The sequence below is a fragment of the Pangasianodon hypophthalmus genome, chromosome 9 (genome assembly GCF_027358585.1).
Source record: "Pangasianodon hypophthalmus isolate fPanHyp1 chromosome 9, fPanHyp1.pri, whole genome shotgun sequence".
In the NCBI taxonomy this organism is placed as follows: Eukaryota; Metazoa; Chordata; class Actinopteri; order Siluriformes; family Pangasiidae; genus Pangasianodon; species Pangasianodon hypophthalmus.
In genome coordinates, this window is record NC_069718.1 from 26,728,939 (window position 1) to 26,741,434 (window position 12,496).

General features: G+C 40.6%; 1 protein-coding gene across 8 annotated transcripts in view; it reads right to left on the reverse strand.

The window, feature by feature from the left end:
- Nucleotides 1-12,496, reverse strand: part of anks1b (ankyrin repeat and sterile alpha motif domain containing 1B) — a 195,284-nt gene that overhangs the window by 50,227 nt on the left and 132,561 nt on the right. For 7 of the 8 annotated variants that reach the window (XM_026919638.3, XM_026919636.3, XM_026919637.3 and 4 more), the window contains 2 exons: nt 9,688-9,760; nt 7,525-7,631 (listed from right to left, as the gene is read on the reverse strand). In XM_026919638.3, coding sequence (XP_026775439.1) covers nt 7,525-7,631; nt 9,688-9,760 — 180 coding nt within the window. Of the gene's footprint in view, nt 1-7,524; nt 7,891-9,687; nt 9,761-12,496 lie in introns of those variants that run through there. The other variant, XM_034307153.2, reaches the window with a different exon arrangement.

Below are 12,496 nucleotides of genomic sequence, written 5' to 3' on the forward strand. Positions count from 1 at the left end.
AACATCGCCTTGCGTACACTTCAGCGTCTGTAGTAGTAATTTCTGCCCTACAACGCCGTCCACGTCCATGTCCCTAAGACTATCACTTCACATTTTAAATTAAACAAATTCTTCATCCTGCATTAATTCCCTACAGTCATCTCCATCATGCTGCTGTAAGCTGCACTCTCGTCCTCTGCATTGCTTTCATTTATTTAGCTCAGCATTCAGCGTAAAAGCACGAGTAGGCGTGGTCTAAGTCTTAGCCACGCCCATAGCTACTCAGTGTATTTGGTGAACTTGAAAGTGAAAAGGTAAAGTGGGAAATGAAAAGTAAATGTTCAGCGGGTGCCTTTAGTGATCATCTGTGTTTAATTTTTCATTGTGGCTCTAACAGCACGTCCACGCTGAACACGGAACCTCATACTTGCACTTTGCATTTGATTTTATTTATCCATTTTATATTTAATTTGAATTTTGTTAGGAACGTAGCCTAATGCTATGAAAACGAAAAGAAGTGTAGTTTGGATTTTCTTTTTCCTGTTAGAGTTTCAATTTAATTATGGCCATGAAATACTATACATGATGAAGAAAATGAAATGACAAAAAGATGGATTGGGAAAATGGGCATTTACAATTTCACATTTTAATTTTAATTTTGGCACAAATACCTTCTATAGTAATAAACTGAATAATCTGGAGCAAGATAAAGAGCTTGACTGGACGTCACATGATGATCGGTTTTGAAATATGTTTTGAAAACACACTCATAAAATCCAAATTTGTTTCAGTTTGTCTATAAGAAAGTTTTAAAAATGCAGAATGGGTATTTGTGATAAACTGCTCTCTGCTTAAACACGACATTGCCTTATATAATGTTAGAATTCAGATAAATGTGAAGAAATGCTGCAATATGGACATGATAAGAAACAGGGGACTTCGTTGCTAAAACTATGCAAGAAATTCACATTTAGAGGAATCACTGGTGCACAACAAGAACTACTGGTAAAGGCAAGTAAGTTAACTGCTTTATTAAAAGTCTGTAACAGGGTTTCATTCTGCAGAGGTAATGCGATCTGCACATAAAACACCTAGAGAGAGAGAGAGAGAGAGAGAGAGAGAGAGAGAGAGAATAAACAAATAATGACATTTAAATTGATTTTAATGTAAAATTAAATTTAGTGTGAGGGGGAAACAATAATGCAGCACTAACAAAAAGGTGTGAATTTTGAAATAAACTATGTTTGCCATGAGTAACGTTCTGACGCAGTATTGGTAAAAGATATGTGATAATACAACTTGCATTTTTTTAATGTCAACTTGAAATCTGACAAAAAGCAGGTGAATAGAAATTCACATGTAAAAATGTGTTGTTAACAAGCAGCAGTTAAGTCCAACACATTAACTACTAACCATGGTACATAGGTTTGGTGACACACACACACACACACACACACACACATTTCAAGAGAGGATAAGACCTGCACTGTCTATCAGTGTAGATGCATTTTACACTTACACAAAATATGCAGAGGAAACAATGTTGATGAAGTCAGACAAGAAGGTCACCTCACTCTCAGAATAAAGGCAGTAAACTGTATGATTTCTTTGAACATTATGTACGTTAAATGAATTTTAAAGGTACATTTTGTGTCATTTGTACACATTACTCATGACATTATGCTACTTTCAGTTTCCCAAGTGAATTATACTTACTAAAGGTTAAAAAAAGAGACAACCTGCAGAGTTCCTCAGTGGTTCAGTTAATATGACAAAAACAAATCTGTGATCTGTGATCTGTGACTATCACAAAATAGTATTAGAATTATTTAAATGCTTTAAGTGTGGACACCTGACCATCACACCCATATGTGTTTCTTCTCCAAATTGTTTCCACAAAGTCTGAAGCACACAATTGTATAGAGTGTCTCTGTGTGCTGTAGCATTACAGTTTCCCTTCACTGGAACTAAGAGGCTGAAACCTGTTCCAACATGACAATGCCCCTGTGCACAAAGCGAGCTCCATGAAGACATGGTGTGTGAAGGTTGGAGTGGAAGAACTCGAGTGTCCTGCACAGAGCCCTGACCTCAACCCCACTGAACACCTTTGGGATGAACTGGAACACCGACTGAACCCCAGACCTCCTCGACATCCCAACATCAGCGCCTGATCTCACTAATGCTCTTGTAGCTGAATGAACACAAATCCCCACAGCCACGCTCCAACATCTAGTGGAAAGCTTCCCAGAAGAGTGGAGCTCATTATAACAGCAAACACAGGAGGAATAAATCTGGAATGGGATGTTCAACATGTACATATGAGTGTGATGGTTAGGGGTGCACATACTTTTGGCCATATAGCGTATGTGGTTAAACCCAAAGTGTATATTTTACTTAGATTACTCAGAGCTTGCTTCAGTGCTGCACTCATTCTGTTTCCTTTGCATATGTTTAATGATGAAGGTGAAATTAACTCAGTGCCATAAAGTATTAAATGAACACAGTGTATACAGTTGAAATGATTACGGCTCACAACACAGTAACATCAGACTGAGGTTTATGAAATTATTTTATTTGCATATTGCAGAACTTTAAACTAATTTAATTTTGAGTGTTATTGATGTTTTTTTTATATTTCACAATAGCTTTCTGTTGGATTTAAGACCTAAGGCTGCTGTATTATGAAATGTTTTGCAAGATTCAATGCTTTGGTAAAATTTTCTTGGTTCCCTCTTTGTGCTTCTCAGTCAGGTATATGGTTGGTGTGTGTGTGTGTGTGTGTGTGTGTGTGTGTGTGTGTGTGTGTGTGTGTGTGCATGCAGGTTGGTTAACTACTCATGCTGGGTTCAAGTGCATGTGCCAGTTGGAGTAATGTAAGTAGTAATGATGATAAATGATTTGCGAAATTCTCCAGAAACGAGCAAGAAGTGATGTCCAGTACGTGTCCTTTTTACAGCGATTTGTGTAATTTATTTAAGCTCTCACATTTAATTAAAGAATTTTAATTTACATATACTCAAAAGAATGGAGCAACAGTTGGAATTACTTGTTTTATTAATATTTAACCATTTAAATGAAGTAGATTACATGATCATTTTACTTAAAATGTTTTTACTTTCTTTAAAAAATGCAAATTGTTACCACAAAATTACTTTTTTTCAGTGTACGTTTATTTCTGAGAGTGCACATGGATAAGAGAGAAAATGAGAAACTGAAAGAGGGAGAGAGAGAGAGAGGGAAAGAAAGAGAGAGAGGGGGAGGGAGAGAGAGAGAGAGAGAGGAAGACATTCTTCAGTGAGGGATCTGTATTCATATAACACACATACAACGCTATATGCATTATAATGCACAAATGAGTATCACACACACACACACTTATGCATGCATATTAATGAAGAAAGAACAGTTGCACAGTTGCATGCTCGAAGGCTATAAGCTGAACTAAGCAAATTGAAGCTACAGAAACACTGATTTCTCCTGTGTGGCTCTCACTGCATGATCGTCTCAAACACAGCGGTTGCCTCGGCAACCAAAAGAAAAGATGCAGGTCTAGGAGAGGGCGATTGAAATATGTCACCAAACACCATCAAAATTATTTATTATCATCATGGAGAAAAATAAACACACACACACACACAAACATAAACTTCGTTTATCTTAGTATTCCATTAACATAATTATTAATTAATGCTATGCCTACCCCTTAATCTAACCCTTACCTTAACTTTAGTAACCAAAAGGAAAGCTTTTAATTTTTAAATAAACAGTAAAAACAAGGTAAAAACGGTCAGATATTCCAGCCAAGTCCAATGGAGCACTTCATTACACTTATAATCTATAAGTTTTTAAATGTTTGCGTAACCTGGGGCTTGTCTTCTACCTTAGCAACTACAGCAAAGAGAAAGCTCAAGCACTAATAAAGACTTGCTGTGTGAAAAACACAGATCAGTTCTTTAAATCATTACAAGCAGTTAGATGAACACTTTTTTCATTAAGCTACTCTGGCTGCAGTAACGATGGCCATTAGTGCAGCTGCAGTGTTCACGTAGGATGTGTTTCAGGATACACACACAGCTCATATACAGTCCAAACATGCATGCAAATTCATCCTTCATGCCAAGTTTCATGCCAGTTGGTTTCCGTTTCGCAATTACGCACAGGATCCCTGCTTAAGTAATAGCTGTCCTTGTGAAGAATTTGCTGTGAGTAAGAATGTGGAGAAGGGAATACCATCTGACGGTGCACGCAACCTTGGTGCAGTTCTGGACAGTCAGCAATCACTCGAACGCTCTGCATGCCACGTTCTGCACCAACATATTTTACCTAAGCCCACCTCTACCACTACGCTATGGGAAGAAGATTAGTATGTGATAAATAATTTTATATTGATATAAACTTACCAGGCTCATGAAACTTCTCACTCAGGCTTGCAAGTTTACTCACACGGTAATGCAGCACAGAAACACAGGTATTTTAGAAATGTGAAATGGCTCTGTATTCTCAATAGCCTAAAGAATTTACAGCCTAAAAACGTTCCACATTTTTAAAACACCCGCATTGTGTGCGGAGAAAAGAAGAAGATTCATGAGCCCAGTATGTCTGATCACATCATGAAAAGCACAAACTTTACTCATGAAATGCTCAATACATTTTAAAAAAAGAGGTACAATTCTTTATTATATATCAATCTTACTCAAATAGTGTAGTGATAGAGGTGGGTGTGGTTAAATTATGGTGGTGTAGAACGTGGTATACAGAGCATACGAGTGAAAGTTTGGTATGTTGCTATGCATTATATATAGAAGGTGTAGAAGACGTATAGAAGGTGCTGCAGATACGCTGCATGTGAATGTTTTTTCTGTGAGACTGGGTTATCATGACTCTGTCATGTAGGTTTCCCTTCATAACGTCCGGAGGATCTGGCCAATTCTCTCCACTGAGGCCACTCAGCTGCTTGTTCTGTATCCTGTCATCTCAAGATTGGACTAATGCACCTCGCTCCTGGCACTTTTTCTCCTGCGCTCTGGTAGACCACTACAACTGATTCAGAATGAGAAATTCCCCAAGTTCTTCCACATCACAGTTCTCTCCACTGGCTTCCTGTAGCCAAAAACATACCAGCTCCCACCTACCCCTCTGCACCACACGCCCTTCACGCTACAGACGTATCTCGACTTGACCTGCCGTCCCTCAGGACATGAGTAAGGCATGCATCAAGACTCTTCTCTGTACTGGCACACAGGATTACCTTTTCCTGGCTGTGTGAAAAGCTCAATCACTGAGTGGCTTTAAAAAGCTGGCGATGCTGTGGGTGAAACTGGCCTACAGAAACAAAGCCTGCTCTCTCCAATGCACCATTATTGCCCTTTATACCCCAGCACTGTTAAATACTCAATTCTCATTGGCCAGAAAGTGTTAACTTGTGTTGTGGTTAACACTAAACTAAACTAACACTTTCAATGGTGTAACTGTAGAAGGTCCTCATGGCTTGGCATCCTGTTTGTGGCTAAATGATGCTAAGCGGTGGTCTAGCCTGCCATGACTGGACATATATACACATATACTCACAGAAACCCCAAGAGTTCATACTAGAGAGAAACTGAAGACATATAAGTTTCTTGATGTAGGCACGTTCAAGACATAATGTTTTATGAGTACAATAAACGTGTCCATTATAGGCAGCACCTCAGTAAGAATCTGAGCTAGCTATGTAGCGTTAAGTAGCTAATTTCTTGATGTAGATTTTAGGCAAGCTATGTAGGTTTTTTTAAAGCCACATAAATTCGTCATGTTAGCTAAGCTAAGTCTGTTAAATTCTTAGTTAGTTCACTGATATGATAGTAAACTAACCAGCTGAGATGAAATGAGCGTTGCAAAGACGGAGCTCCTCGGACCAATTCTCCTTCCTAACTGCCTGTAACCACAAACGTCTTCTGTTGGCTTGGAAAGGTGTCTGATTTTATAGCATGCAGTAAAAGCAAATGTGTTTATGACCACTTTTCCCATTCTGACACCCAACATGACTTGTTTTTAATAATCAGTATAGACTTCTGCTAAGTTTTGGCACCCGGGAGACGCAGCTGATGAGCTGATGATCACAGTGACGTGTCTCACTCAGGGGTCTATTTCTACAGTAATTCTAAGCTTATTCTAGTTTGATGTTTTTTGCCCTAGTTTTCCATATTTTATATTCTCTGCTGTTTTGTGGTTTTGATCTTGGTTTGACCTTTTAATTACTGATCATGCATTTGCTTTTGCTAATTGTATATACATACTTCTTAACCATGACAACAGACTATGATATTTGCTGCAATAATGGATCTGCACCCTCCCAGAGTTCTGCTAGGAGCCAGCTTCGGGATTAAGTTTAGAAAGAAAGCTAGTCACCTTGTTTTCCCTCTCCCTCTCTCTCTCTCTCTCTCTCTTTCTCTCTGGGTCAGAGCCTCTGAACAATTAGAAAAGAGTTTTTGCATCCACACTTCAGCCCCTTTCATTTGTTTTCTTTTTCTCTTTGTTGTTTCTCTCTTTATGAAAAGTTTAGGGATCTTTTTAGAAGGCGAGTTGAGAGAGAAGGTCTGTGCTAATCAAAATTCTTCTTCCTCTCCACTGTGCTATAAATTGCATAATTTTCTGTTTCAGTCAGCACTGCAGCTATGGGTTTTGTCCGTAAAGGCAGGCAGGATCTTCTTAACACTCAAAATGTGTTACAATCTTAACAAATTTTAAATGCTAGCAAACACATCCAGCGTTGTCCTTGTTTTAATTTTTGGAGAGAATTTAGAAAACTAGCTTGAACATCATTAAAGTTAAGAAGCCAGAAATTTTGGAAGGCAAGTGGGGAATAAGGGTATATAATGTGAATGATCCTCAGATCATTCAGTTCACGTCAGGTTTGGAGTTTCTCTCAACATGTGACCTAGTGATGGGTTATAAAATCTAAAATGATCAAAAATCATTTATGTACTGTAGTGTCCATGTTTTGCCAATGATTATTTACAGATACAGTGCCTTTTGTGACTATTCATGCATCTAGAACTATAGAGTTATACAAAGAATTAACAATAACAAAAAACAGCACACACACACACACACACACATGAACACAATTCAACCACGAGAAACATGATATATGTTACATAAACCTGATCATTGAGCATGTTTTGTTATGTGTAGCTGTGACATGCTGACTGTGCTCATACAACTCAACTATCTCAACATAAGAGTTACATCACTGCGAATCCTGAAAATACCAAACAAGCCAAGACTAAATAATAATAATAAATAAATAAATAGTCCAGTCACATGAAGCATGTGAAGGAATGATAAGAAAGCACACAATTAAACAAAACACAACAGTCTACAAATACAATAAAGTAAAGACGAAAGACAAAAAGGACAGAAAACTACAGACAGAACAAACATCATAAAATACACAAATCAAATAAATAGAACGCAAAGTGCTGATTAAATAAGCAATAAACACAAACGCTAACGCTAGTGACACAGTTTGGTAATGACTCCAAACAGGAAAGTGTTGGCACTCACCATGAACTGCACGTTGTCAAAGCCGTTGGCCAGCAAGTGGTTCTCGTATTGGACGAGGCCGATGTTGTCGAGCCACTGACCCACGGACTGCACAGGGCAGCGCGGCCCTATGAGTGGGTGCAGAGGGAGTCGTTTGAGCAGTGAGTAGCCATCCACGCGGTAGCAGCGGCAGTCCGGCTGCGACAGCTGGCACTGCCACATCATGTTCCGCGCAAAGTGGCTGTCAAATGATCCCGCCATGCTCCCGAAAACAAGTGGCGAGAGAGAGAAAGAGGGTGGATAATAGAGGGAGTATGGAGATAAATATCAGAGAAAGAGAGCAGAGATGCAAAGAAAATGCAGCAGAGAGGCGAAAAAATACCAAGGAAGAAAACAGTAGTGGTGATGGAGAAGAAACAGACTAAAGGAGGAGGCAGAAAAACAAAAAGAGGGAGAAAAGAAAGATGAGGCAAAGATGTAAAGAGTCAAAAAAGAAAATGCAGAGGAAAAGCAGGAAGGGGAAAAGAAACTAAGACAGAGATAGGGAGAAGAGAAAGATGAGGTTGGAAAAAAAGAGGAGACTGTGGTGGGAGAAAAGAGAAAAGAGGGAGCAGGAAGAAAACAAGGAGAGGAAAGACAGAGGGATGGAAGGGCAGAGGGAGAGGAAGAAAAGAGATGTCCTCTGTGAAGAAGTGAGGGTCAGGGTCCAGAGATAAAAAGAGGCATGCTGAAGGATGGAAATCCCATCCACGCAGAGAGCACTGCGGCGCTCTGAGCTCTGCTTCTGTTCAGCTGTTGCTCCTTCTTGTTGTGCCGTGCTCTGTGTGTGTCTGTGTGTGTGTCTGTGTGTGTGTGTGTGTGAGAGAGAGAGAGAGAGAAGGACAGAGAGAGAGAGAAAGAGAGAGACAGAGAGGGAGAGCGCAGCTTGCCTGGTAGAATGCTCTTTATCAACTACACCCACACTCATCTGTATGCTTCTGCAGCCTGCTCCTCTGTGCTCCCCCGCTCTATCTCTCTCCGTCTCTCCCCTCTGTCTCTCTCTTTCTCTTCTTCTCTCCCTCCCTTCCGTTTCTCTCTAGCTTGCTCTGTGCTTCTCACTAGCTGTACCTCACATTGCTGATAATAGCCATCAGATCAGCCACAGCCGCTTTGTCTGAGTGCAAAGCTGCTGCGACTTCCTCCCACGCTCTCACATACATACACACACATACATACACACCCACCCACTCATACACACACACACACACACACACACACACACACGGGTGGTGTTGGTAAGCGTTGGGTATAATGGTAGCATAAATAGCAATTTCTAAGAGTGGAAAGTGTAATGAACAACCATTACAGGAAAGGAAAGCAAAAGAGATGAGACATGAGGGAAGGGATAAAAGAGAAGAGAAGAGAAGAGAAGAGAAGAGAAAGGGGAAGTAAGGGTAGAGGAGAGGAGAGAAGAGAAGAGAAAGGGGAAGTAAGGGTAGAGGAGAGGAGAGGAGAGGAGAGGAGAAAGGGGAAGTAAGGGTAGAGGAGAAGAGAGGAGAGGAGAGGAGGGGGAAGTAAGGGGAGAGGAGAGGAGAGGAGAGAGAAGTAAGGGGAGGGGATAGGAGAGGAGAGGAGAGGAGGGGGAAGTAAGGGGAGAGGAGAGGAGAGGAGAGGAGAGGAGGGGGAAGTAAGGGGAGAGGAGAGGAGAGGAGAGGAGGGGGAAGTAAGGGGAGAGGAGAGGAGAGGAGAGGAGAGGAGAGGAGAGGAAAGGAGAGGAGAGGAGAGGAGAGGAGAGGAGAGGAGAGAAGAGAAGAGAAGAGGAGAGGAGAGGAGAGGAGAGGAGAGGAGGGGGAAGTAAGGGGAGAGGAGAGGAGAGAGAGATGCTCTTCTAGCTGTGTGAGATGTTCCTGTCTGCTGAGATCTATCTCAAAGCTGTTCTGAGATAAACTTCTCTCCTAACAACCCATAAACTTCCTGTCTCTGCATTCCTCACTGTGACTGTGGCAGTGAATAGGAGCTCACAGTAACCATAGTTACATCGCAAAAAAACCTCCCTACTGTGCCAGAGCTGAAGAGAAAGCTACATCCACAACACTGCAGCGACACACACCATCACATCCACTACACACAGACATATTATGTCTAATATGATGCTCCCAATGGACTGGGTCTCTCTCTCTCACTCACACACACACACACACACACCTGTGTGGTCTTCATCATTCTCCTCGAGCTCTGTCCCGATCCCAGCACCAATGGAACTCATGATTTTATCAATCTACAGAGAGAAAAAGAGAAGGCCATCTTTACATAAAACAGTTTTATTTAGTGCTAAGCATTGTATGCAACCTCTGTCCTAGGACAATCCCACCCTGCTCTCTTATTTTCATTATCCCACTTTTAATCCACCCTCCTCCCACTCCAAACTCCATAATTAGAGGTTGGAGACATGAGAAAGAAGGACTGAGGAAAGACTTTCCTTCTCTCCCTGGACAAGACATGAGGACCAGGTAATTATGGTCTAAAAGCTGTATGAATAAAGGGCAGTTTTAGCAAAAGTAATTCACCGCATTCCACTGTGTTTGAATACACGAAGCCCCGACTGTCGCTGATGAGCTTGTCCTTGTTACAGAGGAGTGTAATTCATTGTGTGGATGGGTATTGCACCACGCACACACACATTCACACACTCATTCACACCTAGGGCTAATTTAGCATAGCTAATCCACCACCCAGCCTGTTTTGGGAAGAAACCGGAGAATCCATGCAGACACAGGGAGAACAGAGAGTAACCCCAAACCCTGGAGCTGTGAGAATTACTGCCTGGAGCCCCTCTGCTGCTACGCACAATGCGTCAGCTCCCACATCCCAGCATTATCCATGAAAAGCAACCACCGCTGGTCAGACATTATTTGTGTGATGAATCTTTTGCAGCACACAGTGACACTGACATGGTGGTATGTGTGTAGAGCTGGTAAAAGTGCATCAGTCACAGGCACACCTCAATGCCAACACTGGATAGAGAAGCAGTCCACCAATCAACAGTCTCCAGCCAGCAGCAGTCACGGTGAAGGCCTAGAAGACGACCAGAAAAAACTGTGCTGGGAAAAGTCTACAGTCCTCTAACTGGACTACCATCAAAGAATCCACTAAAACATATAGTGTTTAAATATTCCAGCAACACTGCTGCACCTGATTTACCCATACCAGCACTACACACACACACACACACACACACACACACACACACACACACACACTGACAATCAGTGTTATCACCCAGATAGTATGTGGTTACTGGTGATCATGGTGGTTTAGATAACCCAGTTTTACAGAAAAAAACATCTGCATGAAACTCATCTGCAGCATCTTCTTTACGGTGAATATCAACATTCTGTCACAAACATACACCGTAAAAAATACATTTTACAGTAATTTAACTGGCAGCAGGGTTGCCAATATAGTACTGTAAACTTTTTTTTACAATAAAGAACTGTAAACGTTTACAGTAAAGTACTGTTGTATCTTACACAGTATAAAATAACAGCTGATACAGGATAAACTTTTTACAGGTTAAAAAGCTCAAGGACTCAACCACAGCAGTTTGGCAGTGTTGGGATTTGAACACCTCAACCGTAATTAGTGCATAACTAGCTTGCATTGATTCCACCACTGAATTCACTCTCAATGCAGAAGGTCATGTGTTCAAATCTCAGCAATGCCAAACTGGTTGCGTCTTTAAGCAAGACCCTTTACTCAGTTGTATTCTGCATCAAATGTACGTCTCTACCTTAAAAGCATAAGCCAAGTGAGCAAATGTACTGGATTATGTGTTATTCTATACTGTGTAAGATATTACAACACTTTACTGTAAATATGTGTACAGTTTTTTAGTGTAAACAATTTACAGTACATTATTGGCAACCCTGTTACAGTCAATTCTTTTATAGTGTGTGATGAATATCAGCGTATCCAACATTCACTCAAATGCTCTGTATGTCACGTTCTGCACCAGTGTAATTTAAGCATGCCCAGCTCTACTACTTTGCTATTTAAATTGATGTGTAATAAATAATTTACCTATTTTTTAACATATATAAAGGTTGTGTTTTTCACAACATAATGATTAGATTTGGCAGGCTCATGACACTTCTCCTCTTTGTCATGTTTTAACGTGGTACGGTAATGCAGTGTTTTCAAAAGTTGTAAATTCCTTGGACTACAGAGACTACGGAGACTTTCCACATTTTAAAAACACTCATGTCACAATACCTATGCATATCTAAATAGGATCCTAAACTGCTCTAAGTGACCGTATTAAATACAAAAAGGGGTCTCAATAAGAGTAAGAAATCCCAACTGACCAATCAGATTCCACTCTATTTTATTCCAACCTGAAACACAGTGTATGTCTCAATCCGCTCAGTTCAGTAGTCAGGGCACTGATCAGGGAGGCGGCCATTTTAAGGGCTGTCTCAATCGCAAAATCTTTCCAGTACAGTGGAACGTTCGCTCCCTAAAAAAATCCCACAATGCACTGCAAAAAACAGAGGGCATGGATGCTCACTATGTTCCCTTACTGGAAATGACATTTTATTTTCTGAAGCCTCTCAGCTCAAAAAAAATGGCGGACGAACTCTCAGCCAACTTCGTCTACAAACATAAGTAGCTTATTATCATTGTTGTAGCTCTCAAATGATTACTTATGTTAGCGATGTTTAACTTTATTTGAAGTTCTATATACGGTTTGTTTGATTTTGTGAAACAAACAACTGAACTTGTGAACACGATACACTGATTCAGGATCTAGGGAGCTGATTGAGACGCACCTATAGTAATAAAAAGCACATTGTCTGAGAGAACAGCTTCAGCCCAGCTTCTTACTGCATCTCTATATGACATGACAGAAATTTCATGTGACCATGACCAAATACTACAATTTCTTTGCTGTTTTTCATAAATTCAATGTTCTCTTACTGCTTGAGACCAGATGTCAATGTTAATATGTTGATAC